The following is a 22,500-nucleotide window of genomic DNA, read 5'->3' as shown; positions in this document are numbered from 1 at the left end:
AGAGCACCACATGTCAACATTCAGCCATTCACACACATTCAGTTCAGTATCTCTGGAGGAGCCGGAGAATCGAACCCTGATCTCCTGATCAGACGATGACCCGCTCTACCTCTGAGCCACATCCGCCCCAAAACTCAAGCTTTTTGAAAACTATACTTTAGTGTTTCAGAGGAGAAACCAGTGAATCCAGTCTCACTATGTGGACTCGTCTAAAGGGTCTGTGGACGGTGGAAGAGGTGCTGGGACTCCATTGTGTTCACGTGGACGGTGTGTGTGCAGGTGTGTGTGCAGGTGTGTGTGCAGGTGTACTCACGGCTCAGGTGTGTAGAGCGGGTCGGTGCTGTGACGAACGTACTGAGTGCAGTTAAACACTCTGTAGGCCAAACCAGCCAGGAAGTCTCTGGGGGACAGGTAACCTGCTACTGGTCTCACAGTGAACCCAGACCTCTCTGGAACACACAGGGACCGGCGTCACACACTACTGATTATTGATGATATGTGTTTTATACACACATTCACTTTTCCTATTATCAGCAGTCCGACACACAACGCTTTATAACACGTCATCCTCTCGTCTTCAGATTACGTTCAAATACATTTTTAAAAGACTGAAACCCAAACCTCTGAGGAACAGGGAGACGTCCTCCAGCTGGGGGATGTTGTCCTCTCGGTACCCACAGTGTTTGCTGAGCAGCGGCAGGTTCTTCAGGTATTCTCTGCAGGCGTGAGTCGGGTACAGCTGGGTCAGTTCTCTGAACACCACCCCCCACGTCCGGACCTCCTCCGGGGTGTACTCCATGTGAGGGATGGGCTGCCCGCTGGGGAGGAGACGAGAGTCCAAACGTCTCATCCATCACTGAGGATCTCGTCTCATTTCAACTCCACATGTTGTTTCATGCTCATAAATCATTCAGTGTTCAACATGTTCACGTTAAAGATGATGCTGAGGAACATTGTCACGCTCCTTCATGTGTTTCATCATAAAGTAATACATGATGATACTTACAATTTATAATTCATGGCCACTTCCACAAAGTATTTCCTCCTCTGACGGTAAACTTCATCCTTAAAGCCCTGCAGGAAGGAAGAGGTCCACAGATTATATCATATAATGAATGTATATATGTATATTACTATGTTATAGTATTAATATAACAAACATAGATGTAGTTACAGGGTGGTCTGCGTCCAGCTCTGATCCGTACATCAACACTCTGTGAGAACACTGATCCAACTCAGAGATCTTCATCGGGAACCAGGGAACATCGTCTTCATCTGCTTCAACAACAGAAATATAACTTTAGTCTGTGAAGATGTTTTATATCAAAAAAGGCATTTTCACATTTACTTTGATCCAAAAACACGAAGTATTTACAAAAGAGCACCAGAACATCACTGGAACCATCTATAAACCACCAGAACATCACTGGTACCATCTATAAACCACCAGAACATCACTGGAACCATCTATAAACCACCAGAACATCACTGGAACCATCTATAAACCACCAGAACCTCACTGGAACCATCTATAAACCACCAGGACATCACTGGAACCATCTACCTATAAACCACCAGGACATCACTGGAACCATCTATAAACCACCAGAACATCACTGGAACCATCTATAAACCACCAGAACATCACTGGTACCATCTATAAACCACCAGAACATCACTGGAACCATCTACCTATAAACCACCAGAACATCACTGGAACCATCTATAAACCACCAGGACATCACTGGAACCATCTACCTATAAACCACCAGGACATCACTGGAACCATCTATAAACCACCAGAACATCACTGGTACCATCTATAAACCACCAGGACATCACTGGAACCATCTATAAACCACCAGGACATCACTGGAACCATCTACCTATAAACCACCAGAACATCACTGGAACCATCTATAAACCACCAGAACATCACTGGAACCATCTATAAACCACCAGAACATCACTGGAACCATCTACCTATAAACCACCAGAATATCACTGGAACCATCTATAAACCACCAGAACATCACTGGTACCATCTATAAACCACCAGGACATCACTGGAACCATCTACCTATAAACCACCAGAACATCACTGGAACCATCTATAAACCACCAGAACATCACTGGAACCATCTATAAACCACCAGAACATCACTGGAACCATCTATAAACCACCAGAACATCACTGGAACCATCTATAAACCACCAGGACATCACTGGAACCATCTATAAACCACCAGAACATCACTGGAACCATCTACCTATAAACCACCAGGACATCACTGGAACCATCTATAAACCACCAGGACATCACTGGAACCATCTACCTATAAACTCAGACCACACAGGTGGAGGTGTCCTGTAACACCTGAGGTGGACTCACCTGCCTCAGCAGACCACACGTGTGCAGGTGTGTTGAAGGAGATGACGTTGACGTGGTCTCTGAGGTGCTGCAGCAGCTCCTCAAACTCGTTCTTGCTGCAGCTGCAGTCAGCAAAGATCTCCACCTCGTTAACGACTCGCTTTGACACCCGAGACTCGATGTGGCTCAGGTTCACTCGCTTCTCCTGCAGAGGACAGAATGAAGTAACGATCAGAAGTCCCTGTGATCACCAATGAGGGGAAGAGGACAGCTCACCTGGAAGAGTCTGAGGGCTTTGACCAGACAGCCCACCTCGTTCTTCAGAGAGAAGACCACCGCCGTCTTCCTGCAGTCCTCAGCGCTCTCTTTGTCCGGCACCTCGTCGATGGGACAGAAGGACGGACGCCTCGACTAAACCACGAGACAACAAACCACAACATGTTCCATCTATAACGTTCTGTTCTCCATGAAGAACTAATAATGAGATGAAGCTCAGAGTCGGACTGAAGAAAGACTCATTCTGGTGTAAACCGGTCACAGAAGATAAAGACGTGAGAGCTTCTACCTCAGAGTCTTCAGAGCTAAAGACACTTTAAAGCTTCACTCTAGATGTCGTTAAGATGACTTCACTATAGTTATTACACTGATATAATGTGATTATTGTTATGAAACATTTTGGATATTTACGAGTTAGAAGCTTTATTTCTTTATCATTTCATGACGTAGTTTTATACTTTTATTAGAGCTAAAAATAAAAATCATTTTCATCATCAGTTAGTATTGATTAGTCTTTAAACAGAGATTCAGTTTTACATTAATATTCACTGAAACACGGAATCTATAAATTAATTAATTAGTTTACAGCCGAATCATTTCAGCTGAAATCTGAACGTTTACATATTTAGAATAAATAAATTAAAGAATTTAATTTGACATCTTGTGCAGGAAGTGAACACATTGACACATAAAAACTAAAGATATAGTTCAAGAAGCAACAGTCCTGATGATGATGATGATGATGATGATGATGATGATGATGATGATGATGATGCAGAGTAATAAAGAGATGGAGAGGAGGATGAAGAGCAGTGCTCACCATCTGCCCCCCCGTGTGGCGCTGCTGCTGCTGGTCAAACATGGCCGAGTCCAGAGACAGACCCCTCCTGGACCAGTACTTGCTGGAGAACATCATCATGGCGGGCTGCATGCGGGGCACCGGCTCCGGGCCGGGCTTCATCACGTGGGTCGAGGCCATGGGGAACCAGTGGGTGTAAGAGTACCAGGGCTCCAGCCTGCTGTCTGTGGTGGTCCTCCTCACAGTGGTGCTCAGAGACCAGGACCTCCTCTCATATACTGACACAGGGGGGGGGGGGGGGGGGGGCGGAGGCTCCTCCCCCTGCTGCTCCTCTCCAGACTCACTTTCATCATCAAACCTTTTTAATTCACCTGTAAACTATAAGATATCACATATGTTTACAGCAGCAGTTATAACACAGTTATAATGATTCTGATCATAGATATTCATATTTATCTTCATGTGTGTCAGAGATGAATTTGAATGCCAGGTGGAGGTCGTTCATGGAGTGGGGGGGTTTAGGCTTGTACTCGGTGTCTGAGGCGTCTCCAGACAGAGAGCTGCTGTTCCTCAGAGGACGTTCAGCGTCTCTCACCGTCTCACTGAACCTGTATTTGTCTCTTTGTAGAAGTTCTTGATCCTGTGCAGCCTTAGCTGTCTGAGTTCTGCTGTGAACCAGGGTTTGTCGTTGTTGTAACTCACCCTGGTGCATGATGGGACGTATGACGTCACAGCCTCTGTGTGCTCATCCAGACTGTTGGTAGCAGCCCTGAAGACATCCCAGTCTGTAGAGTCCAAGCACGCCCGAAGATCCTCCAGAGCCTCACTGGTCCACTGCTTGAGTCTCCTCACAGGTCTACAGAGCTCTAGTTTCTGCCTGTCAGCAGGAATCAGATGCACCATGACGTGGTCAGAGAGTCCCAGTGCAGCGTGAGGGACGGCGTGATGGGCTGAGTGTGGTGCAGCAGAGCCGGTCTCAGTGAAGCACAGAACGGAGGATGAAGGAAAGACTCCGTCTCTCCGCACCAGGAGCTGAAGTTCATCCAGTTTGTTGCACAGTGAGCGGACGTTGGAGAGAAATCTGCCCGGCAGCGGTGAGCGAAATCCCCGTTTCCCTCTCCTGCTGCGCTTCACTGCATGAGCTAAGCTGAGCCACCTTTGACTAGAATGTCCAGTAATTCCACTGAAGTTAGTAGAAAAGTTGGAAGTAAGTCCGCTGCAGTTGTTCCCCTGATGTTCATGAGCTCCTCTCTGGTGAAAGAGCTCCGAGTATCGCAGCTGAATTAACGACAAAAACAACACAAAAGAATGCGCATCAACACATCGAGGCAGCCGTCCGTGTTGCCATCTTGAATAATACTCGTGCATTTGGAAAATGCAGAAGCTTAAATTGTGGGAAATATAATGTTTTCTGCGCTCACGTAGGAGGCAACGGGCTGTGACCTCTGACCCGGAAAAACAACAAACAAAACAAAAAACAGCTGAGGCCCCGCACGCGTTCTGGGAGGCTACGCTAACTAGCTTAACGGGAAAACAACAGCAGAACACACATTCTGCTGCACACTGGAGGGCCGTTCAGATATTAGATGTAAAAACACAAACAGCTGACTTACCAAATGCTGACCACTTAAAGACAAACTCCATCCTCCTTTCTTTGTTGACTAAGAGTTTAATCTCACGATTAAATCCCGACTCACTAATCCGTTCCTCCTCCTTCAGACATTGAGTGTTAAAAAACAAAACTCGGTAAAAAAATAAATAATCTACACCAAGAAAATGCAAACAATGTCATAATTTATTCCATATCTTTCAATGTGAACTCTCACTACTCTGACTAAGCTCTGATGCTATTTTAAGTTTTGTTTCACAATAGTCATGTGCTCGCCCACTGACCAATCACAGCACACGCTGCACCTCACTGCAGAGCTGCTCCTGAAAACTGAGCTGCTCGTAATGCTGACGTAGCTGTAGGCCAGCTAGCAGCTCTGACACGTCAAAGAATACGCCCACCACGTCAAACTAAAGATCTGATTGGTTGAACACTATGACGATCAACAACATCGTCCCCATTCACTTAACCTGCACATGGATTCACTGGTGAGTCTGCAGGCCTGGGGCCTCTCTTCTACCTAGAGACACAGAGGTGAACTCTGATTGGATCAAAGCTCTACTTAAAACAAGCTGCACTGAAGCAGAGCAGCTGAGGAGCACAGTAGCTGTGCTATGAGAAATATTATAATACATGTAGTGTATTTATGAAACATTATTAAATGATAAAATAGCTCTAACTTTGTGATGCTGTTTAGGCCAGCAGAGAAGAATGAAGATGTTTGTCGTTGGTCCTCTCAGACTGCAACGTGTCCAGCAGGTTAACAGAAGACAGTTCACTCTGTCTGTCTGTCTGTCTGTCTGTCTGTCTGTCTGTCTGTCTGAGTGACAGACACACAAACAGCTTCAATAAGAGACGGAGAGATGGAGACTCGATAAGTTGCTCCATCAGCCGGTGCTCCAACAATTTCCTGTTTAACAGGAAATGAAAGAGCAGCGAGACGGCAGGAGCAGCTTTGTTCTCTCTGATGGAGCTTTATGAACAGATAGCAGGTGATACCTTCGTCTTCCTCCTCTTCCTCCTCGCTCTCCTTTCAACGCCAAATGTCTCCCATCAAAGGAGGAGGAGGAGGAGGAGGAGGAAGGGAGGCCGACTCTTCGTCACATTAAAGCAGCTGAAGTGACATTTGGAGCCGAGCAGCTCTTCAGTCAGTCTGACATTTAAATCACGTTTCAGATGTTCACAATGTGTATAAATATACAAATATACAAATATATCCATTTATATTGACATACATATATATGTAAATATATAATATACTGTTAATATACATATAGATGGATTTTTATTTTAAAGAAAACTATTAATAAGCAGATGGATTGTATTTTAAAGAAAACTTTATTAATTTGTCATCTATAATAAAAGTATGGAATGAAGTGAAACACATCAGAGTTGATTGTGTTGCGTTTGAAGGAACACTGATATTTGTGGAGATAAACATTGGTTTAGATTACTTCTTCTGCTCCTTCACATTAAAACACTTTTATTGTGAAGGAGCCACAGGAAGCTCAATGTAAACTGACTCCAGCTGCACAGATGAGCTGCTGTTAAACCAGGTTCACGTCCTCAGAGAGTAGACGAGCCGTCGTATAAAAACACAGATCTACATGTCGAGGACTTCAGAGGAAACAGTTTCTCACAGGAACGTCTTCTTTTATTCCTCGTTAGATGATTAATACTGAAGGAGGTTAAAGACACAAGAGTTTGTCTTTGACGAGTTCACTGTGAGGAGAAGAAACACCACGAAGCCTCCAAAGGTCCATTCAGAACTCCTGCTGCTCCTCCTGTCATTTAAAGAGACAGTAGCGATGGTTCAGTCTCCTTAAAGAGACAGTACTGATGGTTCAGTCTCCTTAAAGAGACAGTAGCGATGGTTCAGTCTCCTTAAAGAGACAGTACTGATGGCTCAGTCTCCTTAAAGAGACAGTACTGATGGTTCAGTCTCCTTAAAGAGACAGTACTGATGGCTCAGTCTCCTTAAAGAGACAGTACTGATGGCTCAGTCTCCTTAAAGAGACAGTACTGATGGTTCAGTCTCCTTAAAGAGACAGTACTGATGGTTCAGTCTCCTTAAAGAGACAGTAGCGATGGTTCAGTCTCCTTAAAGAGACAGTACTGATGGCTCAGTCTCCTTAAAGAGACAGTACTGATGGTTCAGTCTCCTTAAAGAGACAGTACTGATGGTTCAGTCTCCTTAAAGAGACAGTACTGATGGCTCAGTCTCCTTAAAGAGACAGTACCGATGGTTCAGTCTCCTTAAAGAGACAGTAGCGATGGTTCAGTCTCCTTAAAGAGACAGTAGCGATGGTTCAGTCTCCTTAAAGAGACAGTAGCGATGGTTCAGTCTCCTTAAAGAGACAGTAGCGATGGTCCACAGCTGTACTACAGGAGGAGGAGCTTAAATAACAGATGTTATGGAGTCTGGTGTGAAGAGAACATGGAGAACAGATAACATCAGAGAGGTAAAGAGATCTTCTGAAAATGACTGATAGTCTGTTAGTGTCTAAAATAATCACGTTGCTCCTGTGAACCATCACCACTGTCCCTTTAAATCACGTCCTTGTGTGTTTAATGAGAGGATCTTCTGAGTGGATTCATGGAGGTTTATTACGTGTTATCAGTTATGAAGAACCAGAACTACAGAGGTTCATGTGATTCAATGCATTCATAGTAAAACACAGAGACAAAAGTCCTCCTATAAAAGCTGTCTGAGTTCTGTTAGCGGTTAGCGGTTAGCTGTGGTTCCTCTGTCAGAGCAGTGAGAGACTGAAACAGGAAGTAGAAGGAGACCTGAGACGTGAGAGACACTGAAACCACCACGTCTCTGGTGATGCAGGACTACAGAGAGGAGCGTCTGAATGGAGCTTTAGGAGACGTGGAGAACAGGACTGATGGACACAATGTGGTACAAGAAATTACAAAAATAAGATTCTGAATCGTCTCAAATCCTTTTTACACGCCGTCCTCTCCGTCTGCGCTCACGACGATATGAAGGCCACTCTGTTGTGAGAGCTGCTTCCTCTCAACAGTCCGTTGGAGCAGACGTCCGGTCGCTGGGTCGGCCTGAGAGACGGAGAGGCTCCGCAGTCACAGACCTCAGAGTCCACACCGGGATCCGGACCCGGACCCAGACCCAGGATGACGCTGATGGAGCAAGGCAGGTCCTGAGGACAGCAGGAGACGCTTCATTAGACAGACCGGACACACGGAGGAGACGGCAACGCTCTGAGAGTCAGTCAGACAGAGGTCCAGACCCGGACCGACACCTAGACCTGGACCCAGACCTAGACCTGGACCCAGACCTAGACCTGGACCCAGACCTAGACCCAGACAGACGCTGCTGAACGTACCTTACAGCTCTTGATCTGCTGACTGATGCCCTCAGCTTTCTGAAGGATGTCTTCGATGTCCAGCTTCATGGAGAGCTCGTTAATGTGCTGAAGAGACAAGAGACAGACTGTCAACGTGTTCCCCACACACACACACACACACACACACACACACACACACACACACACACACACACACACACACACACACACACACACACACACACACACACACACACACACACACACACACACACACGGAGAAAAATGTATTTGTGTCTTGAAATATATTTGAGTAAAATCAATCGTATCCATAATCTGAAATGTATCCAAATGTATCCATTCATCCTGTGATGATGTCACACTATTCACATGAGAGACAGAGAGACGAGTACAGAGGCCTGAAGAGAGAGAGAGAGAGAAGAGAGAGAGAGAGAGAGAAGAGAGAGATAGAGAGAAGGTGAAGATAGAGAGAGAGAGAGAGAGAAGATAGAGAGAAGAGAGAGAGAGAGAGAGAGAAGATAGAGAGAGAGAGAGAGAGAAGATAGAGAGAAGAGAGAGAGAGAGAGAGAGAAGATAGAGAGAAGAGAGAGAGAGAGAGAGAGAGAAGAGAGAGATAGAGAGAGAGAGAGAGAAGGTGAAGAGAGAGAAGATAGAGAGAAGATAGAGAGAGAGAGAAGGTGAAGATAGAGAGAGAGAGAAGATAGAGAGAAGATAGAGAGAGAGAGAGAGAAGATAGAGAGAAGAGAGAGAGAGAGAGAGAGAAGATAGAGAGAGAGAGAAGGTGAAGATAGAGAGAGAGAGAAGATAGAGAGAAGGTGAAGATAGAGAGAAGATAGAGAGAAGATAGAGAGAGAGAAGGTGAAGAGAGAGAGAAGGATGGATCTCTAACCGGGGAAGAAGGGGAGCCGGTCTCTGTGACGGGGTCAGAGGTGGACTCAGGAGGCTGATCATAGAAGCTGTTGTGAGGAGCTCAGTGTAACTCCTTCAGAGGAGGAGGAGGAGGAGGAGGAGGAGGAGGAGGAGGAGGAGGAGGAGCACATCTTAGGGTAGAGATAATGTGCAATGCTTTTGTGTAGTTAGTCGGTCTACTTGTAAACTTTGTGATGCTAATGAATGTGTGTGAACTGAGTCTCTGGTGTTGTGTTGTTGGTCACAGAGTTCCTGTGAGATCCTGTCTCACCACGAGTCAGAGAACCGTGACTGAGCCGTCAGGTATCGAGAACAGAAGTCAAAGCAGCTGATCATCAACGGGAAACAACAACAACAACATTTGGCGAGCCAGCCAGGAGGAGGACTCCCCGGGACCGCGTCCAGGAGGGGCGGATATATATTTAGTGCCGGGCAGGTTAATGCGTTATTATCGCATTCATTAACTAACGTTAACGCAGTTATTTTTCTATTAATCGTTGCCCAGCACTAGTATATTTAAAACCCACCTTGAGGATCTCGTTGAAGCCGTAGTTCTCCTCCATGATCTTCTGTTTCTCTGAGTCCAGGATGGCGCAGCAGACCAGCAGGTGGAAGTTGTCGCAGGGCAAATCGGTCCACATCACCTGAGGACACACAGGTAGAGACGGGTGGACACAGATCTTTCCCAGGTGTCTGTCCATCCAGATCCACCACAGAAGAAGAAGAAACTCACCTCCCAGAGTCTCAGAACGTCCTGGAAGCTGAGCTCTCTCTTGAATCTGATCAACAACCAGCGGAAACAGAAATACAGAAAACCTGAATCCTGAGACTCTGTGAAGCAAAGAGACAGTCCTGTTAGCGTCTCCTGTACTGGACTAAAGGACTTCCTGTCCCAGCTGGATCCTCAGGCAGTCCACAAAGAGACAGTCCTGTTAGCGTCTCCTGTACTGGACTAAAGGACTTCCTGTCCCAGCTGGATCCTCAGGTTGTTCAGCTGCTTTTCTCTGTAGATGTTATTTGTTCATGAACTCTATTTTCTTGCTCTTGTGTTTGTTACCACACAACTTTCATACTGAATGCTTTTATTGTGAAGGGCTCTGGGACTTTTGTTTTGAAAGTGAGTTGACGTACCGAGGTAGTTCCAGAAGGACAAGTCCAGCAGTCTGAGCAGAGTGCTGAGCTGGATCAGCTGAGTCTTCATGCCCTGCATCTGCTCCTCAAAGTTCTGGTGCTGGAAGACAAACAGGAAGCTGACGAGGGTTTTCATTGAACTTTAATATTTATGTATATATTTATATATTTATATATTTATATATTTATATATCTATGACCTCACCATTTGTTCCATGAAGGAGACGAAGCACCAGAAGGCGTCCACCTCGTTCTCCATCACGTAGAGGATCGGAGACAGCAGGTCGCTCATCCCCTGGACGTATCCTAAGGAGACACAGAGACCTCAGAGTCCTGGTCCGCATGTCCCTGGTCCTCAGGAGGACACACCTTACAGAACTCACCCAGGTCAAAGTCCAGCATGCAGTAGGTCATCAGGATGTCGTGGAGGAGGACCAGACCCGGGTTGTCGATGCCTTCGTAGAAGCGGTTGCTGCGGTCCGTTCTGTTGACGTCTTTCTCTGGGGACAGAAGACAGACGGCGTCATGGGGTCTGAGGGTCTGCTGGTCTTGATCAATAACCGGTCTAGGGGGGACCTCACCGATCAGACTTCTGTAGTCCCTCAGTCTGGAGTTCCTCCTCTCCTGCTCCTCACTCACGGACTTCCACTGCAGCTTCATCCTGAAGTATTCATCACTGAGACACAGTCATCAACAGTCACTCTCAGCTCACGGGTCACTGACGCATTGATCATGTTAAAGGAAAGTCCTACGTTTTGGTTCTCTGCAGGACTTTCCTCTCCTCCAGCGTGCTGTCCCACGGGACATAACCCAGCAGGAACTTCCAGGCTTCTTTCCTCAGAGCGTGACAGAGTCCCTGTAGAGACAGACGGGTGAGACAGAGACAGACAGGGTGAGACAGAGACAGACAGGGTGAGACAGAGTCTGTAGAGACAGACGGGGTGAGACAGAGTCTGTAGAGACAGACGGGGTGAGACAGAGACAGACGGGGTGAGACAGAGACAGACAGGGTGAGACAGAGTCTGTAGAGACAGACGGGGTGAGACAGAGTCTGTAGAGACAGACGGGGTGAGACAGAGACAGACGGGGTGAGACAGAGACAGACAGGGTGAGACAGAGTCTGTAGAGACAGACGGGGTGAGACAGAGTCTGTAGAGACAGACGGGGTGAGACAGAGTCTGTAGAGACAGAGACAGACGGGGTGAGACAGAGACAGACAGGGTGAGACAGAGACAGACAGGGTGAGACAGAGTCCCTGTAGAGACAGACGGGGTGAGACAGAGACAGACGGGGTGAGACAGAGACAGACGGGGTGAGACAGAGTCTGTAGAGACAGACGGGGTGAGACAGAGTCTGTAGAGACAGACAGGGTGAGACAGAGTCTGTAGAGACAGAGACAGACGGGGTGAGACAGAGACAGACAGGGTGAGACAGAGACAGACGGGGTGAGACAGAGTCTGTAGAGACAGACGGGGTGAGACAGAGACAGACGGGGTGAGACAGAGACAGACGGGGTGAGACAGAGTCTGTAGAGACAGACGGGGTGAGACAGAGACAGACAGGGTGAGACAGAGTCTGTAGAGACAGACGGGGTGAGACAGAGACAGACAGGGTGAGACAGAGTCTGTAGAGACAGACGGGGTGAGACAGAGACAGACGGGGTGAGACAGAGACAGACAGGGTGAGACAGAGTCTGTAGAGACAGACGGGGTGAGACAGAGTCTGTAGAGACAGACGGGGTGAGACAGAGTCTGTAGAGACAGACGGGGTGAGACAGAGTCTGTAGAGACAGAGACAGACGGGGTGAGACAGAGACAGACAGGGTGAGACAGAGACAGACAGGGTGAGACAGAGTCCCTGTAGAGACAGACGGGGTGAGACAGAGACAGACGGGGTGAGACAGAGACAGACGGGGTGAGACAGAGTCTGTAGAGACAGACGGGGTGAGACAGAGTCTGTAGAGACAGAGACAGACGGGGTGAGACAGAGACAGACAGGGTGAGACAGAGACAGACGGGGTGAGACAGAGTCTGTAGAGACAGACGGGGTGAGACAGAGACAGACGGGGTGAGACAGAGACAGACGGGGTGAGACAGAGTCTGTAGAGACAGACGGGGTGAGACAGAGACAAACGGGGTGAGACAGAGACAGACAGGGTGAGACAGAGTCTGTAGAGACAGACGGGGTGAGACAGAGTCTGTAGAGACAGACGGGGTGAGACAGAGTCTGTAGAGACAGACGGGGTGAGACAGAGACAGACAGGGTGAGACAGAGTCTGCAGAGACAGACGGGGTGAGACAGAGTCTGTAGAGACAGACGGGGTGAGACAGAGACAGACGGGGTGAGACAGAGACAGACAGGGTGAGACAGAGTCTGCAGAGACAGACGGGGTGAGACAGAGTCTGTAGAGACAGACGGGGTGAGACAGAGACAGACGGGGTGAGACAGAGACAGACGGGGTGAGACAGACACAGTAAAGCTGTCTTACTCCTTTGAAGATGACTTGTTTGAGCAGTGGGATGTTGAGCATCCTTCCCTCTGGATCCTGGTGTCTGATCCAGTCCTCAGAGGACAGAGGACCAGTACGGGTCACTTGAGGCCTGGTCCCCAGGTCAATCTGAGGGGACAAGGGTGAGACAGACAGGGTCAAAGGTGAGACAGATACCAAGATGGCGGCCTCGGTGCTGCGCTCTCCTCTCTGCTCACATGCAGCCGGCTGGAACTTCTAAACATCCGTCAACCCGCTCAAACCTCATCGCTGTTTCTCATGGAAGCGGAAAGCTTCACAGAGCGTTTAGTTGGAGGAGCAGCGGCTCTCCTCGGGATTTACCGGAGACGCCGAGCAGGAGCTCATTAATCTGCGTCAGCGGGGATTCAGAGCTGCACTTCCATCAATCCATCTGGTGAACGTCCGCTCTCTGGCCAACAAGACGGACGAGCTGCTGCTCCTCAACAGACTAACAGACTTCAGCAGGTCCTCCGCTCTGTGCTTCACTGAAACCCGACTCGCTGAGCACATCCCGGTCAGCGCACCTCATCTGCCGAGCTTCCAACTCCTCCGAGCGGACCGACGCTGACGGGAGAACGAGGGGAGACGGAATCTGCTTCTACGTTAACGAGGGTCGGTGTTCAGATGTCACCGTGTTGAAGGAACCACGCAGCCCTCACTTAGAAACACGTTAACCTGTTTATTCCCTGCTGGAGTTTCCCTCGTTCATTGTGGTGTCGACGTCCTCGGGCCTGTGAGTGAGGAGCTCCAACACCAGACTCCTGCTCAGTGTTCTTCAACAGAGCAAAGCTCAGCGAGAACCCAAATACAGACCGCATGTTAAGAGCAGCACCAGAGACACCACCGCGCTGGACCACTGCTCCACTGATAAAGGATGCAGATCACTCAGTCCCCCGTGCAGCTCTGGGACTCTGATCACGGTCTGGTTCATCTCCTCCTCTACACCAGCGACTGCCCCTCAGAGGACCGTCTACAGCTGGTCCTCTGCTCAGAACAACCTAAATCAGCTCAACACTGCCCCCCCTCACCATACTCAACAGCACTGTGTCCGCTGTGGAGGTTCCTGGGATCCACAATCTCCCAGGACCTGAAGTGGGCCCCCAACATCGCCACCATCAGGAAAAAGGCCCAGCAGAGGAACTTCAAGCTGCCTCAGGAGCTGCTGGTCCCGTTCTCCTCCACCATCCTCCAGTCTGTCCTCTGCTCCTCCATCACGGTCTGGTTTGGATCGGCCACCAAACAGGACCGGACTACAACGGACTCTCAGGTCTGCAGAGAGGATCATTGGTTCCAGCCTGCCCCCCATCCTGGACTTGTTCACCTCTAGAGTCAGGAGACGGGCTGATCACTGCAGACCTTCACAGCCTGGAGACAAGCTGCTCAGCTCCTCCCTCTGGAGGAGCTACAGAGCTCTGTACACCAAAACCACCAAAACCACCAGACCAGGACCAGCTCCTCTCTGCTGAACCGTTAGTCACGCTGCACTAACACCTTCATTCCACTGACCCTGTTTACAGGTTCATGCTCATATAGACTCTTTGGGGATAGGTATTTACACGTACCTACATCTGTTCTACTTCGTTTTGTTGCCCTTGTTTTATTTTTGATATATATATTTGTTGTTGTTTATTGTAAACTTGTGTGTGTACATTGAGAGCGAGGTGGAAACAGCGTACACATATAAATAAATAAAGCTGATTCTGACATGAGACCGGGTCAGAGGTCAGAGGTCCTACGAGTTACACTAACAACAATGAGGTCATGTGACCCAGCAGCCTCACCCTGGTGATGACCTCGAAGCCGGGCTCCTCTTGCTGGTTGATCTCCAGTCCAGGAATGACTTCACCCAGCAGGAGGGCCACCTCCTCTGGGGGGCGCTGGTGCTGCTCCTCAGACCCCCGGAACGCGTCGTAGATGTAGTTCGTGACTTTAGAGAATCCTCCCAGAGTGGTGACGTACGGGTCCTTCCTGAACTTCTGCTGGAAACACACGGTTCTGTTAACACTTCAGAGGAACCGCTACGGGGTTGAAGGCTCGTTAAGCTACGATCTTCAAAATAAAACTAAATGTAACGACAACTTCTCAAAGGTTGTGTTTCCTTTGTCGAGAGGAGTGATACAGTTTGCCGTCTTGTTTCGGACTACAGAGCTTCTGTGTTCTTGTAAACTCTGGTGAACGTTGTGAATGTGTTGGATTGGTTGATGACTTTCCTCGTGTGTTGAGGCCTTAATGTGTCTCTGAATGACAGCAGTTCATCTAGTTACTAACCTGAACGAGGCCGAAGTTGTTGTCGTCCAGCAGGTTCTCAAAGGATTGAGACAGAGCTCTGTTTGGAGAGCTGACCAACAGACACGAGTCATCCTCTGGAGATCTGCACACACACACACACACACACACACACACACACACGAGTCATCCTCTGGAGATCTGCACACACACACACACACACACACACACACACACACACACACACGAGTCATCCTCTGGAGATCTGCACACACACACACACACACACACACACGAGTCATCCTCTGGAGATCTGCACACACACGCACACACACACACACACACACACGAGTCATCCTCTGGAGATCTGCACACACACACACACACACACACGAGTCATCCTCTGGAGATCTTCACACACACACACACACACACGAGTCATCCTCTGGAGATCTGCACACACACACACACATTACATTACAATTATCAATTCATTGAAGTATTGTGTTAAAGAAAACATGACAGAGTTGTGTTTCAGCCTCTGAAGTGAATATTATGTGGTTTTAAATAAAATAACTAAAGTGAGACCATAAAACTTATTTTAGTTTTCAAACCGTGTATTAAAAATGTACAACTTTTAAAAAAGGCCTTTTAACTTAAACTTTGAATATCAGACTCTCATTTCTATCTGAAAACTGGAAGCAGGTCCTTTCAAAATAAAACCCAGACACAGTGAAGAAGCAGGTCCTTTCAAAATAAAACCCAGACACAGTGAAGAAGCAGGTCCTTTCAAAATAAAACCCAGACCCAGTGAAGAAGCAGGTCCTTTCAAAGTAAAAGCCAGACACAGTGAAGAAACAGGTCCTTTCAAAATAAAACCCAGACACAGTGAGTCAGCCTCTTGATGTCTACAGGACGTCACTGGTGCTGCTGGTGTTACTGGTTTCCTTATGAACGGCTCAGATAAGAACTTTAATAAGATTTATCTGCAGAGATGATATCTGGTGTCTCACCCAGAGAAACAATATTGTTCACATTTATTATTTTATGTTCCACTTGTTGAGACTGGTGGCTGGGGGGGGGGGGCTGTATGAGTCATTAACTAAACGTTATCACCAGTCAGAGCACGGTAGCACTACAGGCATCGGGCCACACTTTCATATCTTCATTCATTCCTCCTTCATTCATTCCTCCCTCCTTCATTCATTCCTCCCTCCTTCATTCATTCATTCCTCCCTCCTTCATTCATTCCTCCCTCCTTCATTCATTCCTCCCTCCTTCATTCATTCATTCCTCCCTCCTTCATTCATTCCTCCCTCCCTTCCCTCCCTATGTCGTGTACTCACTCGCTGAGCAGAGCAAACCTCCTCAGGCTCTCCAGGAACTCTCTGCTGCCGCCCTGGTGGAAGTGCAGAGCCGGTGGGGAGGAGCAGGACTCCTTCAGCTTCAGGACCAGGAAGGTCCAACCCTCTTCCTTCATGGTGATGGACCTGAGGTCACTCAGAGCGAAGCTGAACGCCCCCCGGCTCCTCTCGTGGCTGTGGTTCAGAGCGCCTGACAGACCAGGGAGAGGGATCACAACACTGATTTATGATATATTGATGTGTGTGTATGTATATTTATATGCCTGTGGATCAGCTGATGATGAGCGACATGTGACGCAGCATTGACAGCGTGGTAGTATCATATCACCTTCTCCGTTGGTGCAGCTCTTCTTCTTGAAGGACACGGCGTTCACCATGTCCCACTCGGTCTCGTAGCTCTGCTGGGATTCTAGCAGCTGCTGGGACTTCTCCCCGGGGACCTGGTCCCATTCCATCACTGAGCTGGAGTCCTGAGGAGACGTTCACAGCATCAGAGTCTATGAGGTAACTAGAGGACTACTGAAATGATGAGCCAGTTAAAGGTGGAAGGCTGGTGTTCCCTGGTGGGCTGGAGGTTTAAGATGCTGATTATATATATACACACACACACATGGTGTATCTGTAGTTCTAGAGTAGAACTGTAGCTATAGAAGAAGAACACAAACCTTTCCAGCACACAGCATGTTTGATGCGTCGACTGTTTCCTCCACAGGTTTGAACTCAACAGTGACCTCAGCGTCCTGACGTGTGGAGAGACAAACAGTCCGTTATGACTCATGATGAAACCAGCACTTATTATGGACTGTGCTGCTTATAATACCTGGTTTTCGGAGGCGCTGCCTATGTCCATGTTAGATGCATTAATAATAAATAAATACATCATTTTGTCAGCACTAGATTCCTTTAAAAGCTCTGGTCTCAAACCTCAGCATCTCCAGCGCTTTGAGAAGAAAACGTGGAGCCGTGAACACGACAGCGAACACACAGCCGGCTAACAAACGACAAGCCGGAGACTAGAAGAGGTCAACAGTGAGCTGGAGCTTCAGAACATCACGTGGACCTGATGAAAACAGTCCACGTGTGACCTGTGAACAGAGAAACAGCAGCGAGGAGTTCACCGTTTACCTTGTCAACAATCCGCAGAGACCCTGAGACGAGTAGATCCTGCTCGACGGCGTCTTCATCGCTGCTCGGATGGATGAAGACTCCTTCGTGTTCGAATATGATCTGTGAGACAGACGTGGAGGTCGAGTTAGATCCACTTCATCAGCTCAGGTTCAGGTGAACTGATGTCTGAACTTATCCTATAAAACAATATGTCTTCACTCCTTAATGTGAAGCTAGTTCACATTTCTATCAGAATCAGATTTTAACCTTTTTTCATTTTGTAAACAAGATTAAACGTTTGTTCTAAAAAGGCACAATAAATATCAAAATATAGTTTATTTAGTTTTTATGTTACACATGTGATAAACTTGTCTCCAGCTCAAAGATCTCACACAACAACACATCTACTGATGTTAAAGCTTCACTTTCATGATTAAATAACTGACAGCATTATATTCAGAGTGTCTCATTGGTTCATCATGTCGTGAAGACAAACCTATATTATACATTATATATATATATATATATATATATATATATATATATATATATATATATATATATATATATTATACTATATAACTAACCAGGAAACAGAGTCACAGCTTGGTGTTAAACTGGTGTTTCTGTTGTGAGTCTGTGAGCATTCAGTAAACAGCTTCTGATTGATCAGCTGGTCTCAGTGATGAGCATCACGTACAGAACGTGTGTAGCTCAGTGAAGCAGATGTTTAGATAGTAAACAGATGTTTGTTAGCCTGCTAACGTTAGCTGTTAAAGAGCAGATACACTAGCTAACGTTAGCAGGCTAACTAAAGATGTGGTGACAGAATACAGTCACGGGTTTAGGTCACACGGGGTGAAGCTAACAGCTGTGCTAACGTTAGCACAGCTGTTAGCATGTAGGAGCCTCCGCTACGTGTTGTGTGTCTATAATCTACATAAACAGACGGGTTTAGGTCACAGCTGTGCTCTCGTGGCATCTCTGGTGATGTCGTCACACTACAGCTAGCACAGCGGCTAATGCTAGCTAGCCTGAGCTAACCGCTCAGCTGGTTAGTGAAGCCACAACTCTATAAACTAATACAAACATATATGCATTTACAGTATACATACATAACATACACCTGTATAATCTAAACGTGTATAACATATATTTACATGAGTTTCTACCTTTAGGAGAGAGTCCGCCGCCATGTTGTCGCCTTCTCTCTCCTGATGACGTCAGCAGCTCACGTGCCTGTCAACTTCCAAAACAAAACGGACAAGTCAGCTTCCGGTGGAGAGCATTGGCACGCATGCGCACTAAGTCTTCAAACATTTTCAGTTTGTTATATTATATTATATTGCTATATTATATATTATATTATATTATATTGTTATATTATATATTATATTATATTAAGTATATTATATTATATTATAGTATATTGTTATATATTATATATTATATTATATTATATTAGGTTATATTATATTGCTATATTATATATTATATTAAGTATATTATATTATATTATAGTATATTGTTATATTATATATTATATATTATATTATATTATATTATATTAGGTTATATTATATTTAGTGCTGGGCAACGATTAAAATTTTTAATCGCATGATTTTTTTGCAATTAATGTCATTGTTATGCGCAAAGTTCAATAATGAATTCTAAAGTAGTGTATTGAGCACTTTTATTTTAAAGTGCTGCTCTATGAACTAAAGGTCAACAACATTTGGTTTAAACACTTTAAACTCATCAGGTTCTTGTTAACAGCAGGATTCTCTTCACACAGCAGCAGTTATAACACAGTTATAATGATTCTGATCATAGATATTCAGCCGGTGTTCACAACATATAAGAGATAACACATAACACATAACAGATAACACATAACATATAACACTTAACAGATAACACATACCAGACAACAGATAACAGATAACATATAACATATAACACATAACAGATAACATATTAAAGCTGCAAGCAGCGATGTATGGGGCCTCGCACCTTCCTGCATCTCAGGGGTACTGGCGGGACGCCGGCAGACGTGGGCGCGAATGTCTTCGAGCATCGGAGTTTAACGTATTTTTCCCGCGTGGACTGTGTGTCGCTGGAAATTATGTAGTGCAAATATTCACCAGTTCCTGTATCTACTATGTGGCGCTTGATAACACGCGCAAACATGCATTATGTTGCTCTACATCAAGTGCAGACAACATCATGTAAATCGGATGCCGTTTGTCACATAACGCTGTCTTCCTATTGCCAGTAGGTGGCACTATGACTTTGAGTGAAAATTGGCTTGAAGACATCCTCAGGCCATGACTGTTATCAAGTATGGCAAGTTTAGGGCAGATTTGAGCAAGTCCAGCGGAGTTATATCAGCTTGTTGTTTAATGGCGAATCACATACAATGGCCGCCACGCCACGGCTACGCTGACTCAGCAGGAAAACGATTTGTATGAACGGTATTTCTTGCTGACAGCGTCGGAGAAGCTGGGAATGTGTTTCATTTTAACTGAGCGTCTTGGTGTTTGGAGCTACGCTACGCTAACCTGAGGACACCATAGCATGGCAGGACACAAGCTACGGTGCTTTTGAAAACTTTTGGAGAGACCCGAGTGGATCTACAACTCAACGAACACGTTGACCGGTGAAATATAACGGGGGAGGCTGGACTGTCATCACTGGCTCCATGAATCGAGAAGGACTTCTTACTGGAACTGAAACGATGTACTGCACAACCATGGGATTAAACTCTTTAACAACAAAGAAAGGAGGATGGAGTTTGTCTTTAAGTGAACAACATTTGGTAAGTGAAGTGCGTTTGTTTGTTTACATCTGCAGTAACGTTACTACTGTTCATTTGTCTATCGTGGCGTTTTCATGAATAATATTTGAATGGCTCGTGCTCGTGTGGTGGAATGCGTGGATCCGCTGCAGGTCTGCTGGATTGATTTGTTGCTTTGTTGTCATACGAATATATGCGACTGCTCTTGTGAGTTTGTCATTGTGTTACATTGATTTGGACTATATTGTCCGTTAATGACGCAGCGTCCCGTCATGCTCGTATTCATGTATCTGCCCTTTGCAGTTCGTGTTTTGTAGGTGTTGAGCTTCATGTAACATTTTATTTGACTTGTCAAATGTTGCAATGTTATGTGAATATGTGGCTTTTACACGAAACAAATATTAACCCGTAGCTGTGACGTCATAATGAGGTTATTAGGAGGTGGTTCAAGTGTAGTAGGACAGCACTGAAGGCCCAGGTATAAAATGCACGTCCCGCCAGTGTATTATAGTATATATGATTGATGTACATTATAATAATTTGCATTATAAATGTGTATAGTTTAGTTTTTTAAACATGTTTTGAGACGTAATTATCTTCATGAAGTTCATCTCGACGTCACCAATACAATTATGGATTTAGAGAGCGTTATGGATTCAGCTGTTAGTATTGTTAGTACTGTTCAGTATTTAATTTTTTTTATTAAATTATTATTATTATTAAAAGAAAGAAATACTCTCGATGTAAGTCGATGAGAAACGTCTTTTCGGGCCCCATGACATCACGCGACGGACCAGGAAGCTGGAACTTCCTTCATCCGGGTCCCTTATATGGGCAGCTTCCGGTCTGGTCAGTCTCGTGAGAGTTGGATGAGAGCAGAGCGGAGAAGCTAGCTTGCTAGCTAACCGGGCTAACTGTCAGAGCGGACCGACTCGTTACCGACCGTCTGTCCGGTGAAACATGAACTATTTACCGGCTTCAGCTCGATGAGGTTACAGCCGGAGGGTTAGGGTGAGTTTTAAAACAAGATGGACGTGAACAGAGAGGAGGGCGAGCTGGAGGACGGAGAGATCTGCGATGATGAGACCGAGGAGAGTGTTCCTCTCCGGCGGGGGGATGGTAAAGTGAGGCCGGGACCAGGAGCTCGTGCTCGGACACGAAAACCTCACCAACGGCCTCACAACGTGGAGCAGCACGTGGCTCCGGACCTCCGGCTCCTCATGTCTTATAACCGAGGACCTCACGGTCCGTTCCCTCCGAACCACCGGCAGCAGTGTGGGCCGAGCGGGCCCGACCGGCCTCCTGGTTCCTCCACCACGACGCCTCCTCTGGGTCTCGGTCCTCACGGAGACCAGAGTCCGAGGACCAGCTTCTGGGAGCGGAGCCACGGAGCTCTGGGCCGGTTCAGGCCGAACGGTGGACGGGGGGGCTGGAACCGTGGCAGAGGTGGTAACAGCCGAGGGAACATCAGAGGAAACATCAGAGGAAACATCAGAGGAGGCGGTAACAACTTCGGTCCCTCCGGTCGTTACGGGCCCGGAGAGAGTAAAGACTCTCCCTCGAGGAAACGTATCCTTTCACCGGGTCGGTAATAGATTCCGAGTGATAGAAACCTACTGATTCAATTAGAATACAGGCCTATATGATCATAATGATTAAAATAATAATAATAATAATAATGATTACAATTATGATTCAAATAATAATAATGATGATTACAATTATGATTAAAATAATTATTAAAACAATAATAATGATTCAAATAATAATAATGATGAAAATAATAATGACTATAATAATTATAATTATTAAAATAATAATAATGATGATTCATATAATAATGATTAAAATAATAATGATTATAATAATAATGATTAAAATAATAACAATGATTAAAATAATGATAATGATGATTAAAATAATTATTAAAACAATAATAATGATTCAAATAATAATAATAATAATGATTCAAATAATAATGATTATAATAATTATTAAAATAATAATAATGATGATTCATATAATAATAATGATTATAATAATAATAATGATTAAAATAATACAATTATT

The 22,500-nt window shown here is 46.0% G+C and overlaps 3 protein-coding genes across 4 annotated transcripts in view; 1 reads left to right on the top strand and 2 right to left on the bottom strand.

Annotated features, from left to right (window-relative positions):
* tph2 (tryptophan hydroxylase 2 (tryptophan 5-monooxygenase)) overlaps positions 1-3,578 on the bottom strand; it is a gene marked incomplete at both ends in the record, with an annotated part of 8,372 nt that extends 4,794 nt beyond the window's left edge. The window contains 7 exons of the mRNA XM_079163658.1: positions 314-449; positions 622-818; positions 1,007-1,074; positions 1,175-1,278; positions 2,345-2,576; positions 2,648-2,782; positions 3,468-3,578. Coding sequence (XP_079019784.1) covers positions 314-449; positions 622-818; positions 1,007-1,074; positions 1,175-1,278; positions 2,345-2,576; positions 2,648-2,782; positions 3,468-3,578 — 983 coding nt within the window. The remainder of the gene's footprint in view (positions 1-313; positions 450-621; positions 819-1,006; positions 1,075-1,174; positions 1,279-2,344; positions 2,577-2,647; positions 2,783-3,467) is intronic.
* A 4,066-nt stretch (positions 3,579-7,644) lies between these two features.
* tbc1d15 (TBC1 domain family, member 15) lies at positions 7,645-18,882 on the bottom strand. 2 transcript variants are annotated; one of them, XM_079163770.1, is made up of 17 exons: positions 18,806-18,882; positions 17,652-17,753; positions 17,192-17,266; positions 16,855-16,996; positions 16,509-16,716; positions 15,205-15,307; positions 14,718-14,915; positions 12,916-13,044; positions 11,180-11,283; positions 11,009-11,103; positions 10,811-10,927; positions 10,633-10,733; positions 10,428-10,527; positions 10,030-10,127; positions 9,824-9,940; positions 8,406-8,492; positions 7,645-8,219 (listed from the first exon to the last, which is right to left on the bottom strand). In XM_079163770.1, exons 1-17 carry the CDS (start codon positions 18,827-18,829, stop codon positions 8,034-8,036), a joined length of 1,986 nt encoding a protein of 661 aa, XP_079019896.1. In that variant the 5' UTR covers positions 18,830-18,882; the 3' UTR covers positions 7,645-8,033. The 2 variants fall into 2 exon arrangements, with proteins under 2 accessions (XP_079019896.1, XP_079019895.1); XM_079163769.1 differs by having other exon boundaries at positions 14,718-14,912.
* Positions 18,883-21,342: 2,460 nt separating this feature from the next.
* zfc3h1 (zinc finger C3H1-type containing) overlaps positions 21,343-22,500 on the top strand; it is a 24,259-nt gene continuing 23,101 nt past the window's right edge. The window contains exon 1 of the mRNA XM_079163426.1: positions 21,343-21,999. Within this exon, the coding sequence (XP_079019552.1) occupies positions 21,459-21,999 (541 nt within the window). The 5' untranslated portion in view covers positions 21,343-21,458. The remainder of the gene's footprint in view (positions 22,000-22,500) is intronic.

The sequence above is a fragment of the Pholis gunnellus genome (assembly GCF_910591455.1).
Source record: "Pholis gunnellus genome assembly, chromosome: 7".
Classification (NCBI taxonomy): domain Eukaryota; kingdom Metazoa; phylum Chordata; class Actinopteri; order Perciformes; family Pholidae; genus Pholis; species Pholis gunnellus.
The sequence above is the reverse complement of the archived record's forward strand: the minus strand, read 5'-3'. Positions and strand labels throughout refer to the sequence as shown.

Excerpts from the sequence above, each read along its gene's own strand:
- tbc1d15 (XM_079163770.1), bottom strand. The coding sequence starts at position 18,829 with ATGGCGGCGGACTCTCTCCTAAAG. Across the intron at positions 15,308-16,508 it reads AGGTTTGCTCTGCTCAGCGA|ATCTCCAGAGGATGACTCGT; the intron begins GTGAGTACACGA and ends GTGTGTGTGCAG. Across the intron at positions 11,104-11,179 it reads GTCCTGCAGAGAACCAAAAC|TGATGAATACTTCAGGATGA; the intron begins GTAGGACTTTCC and ends ACTGTGTCTCAG.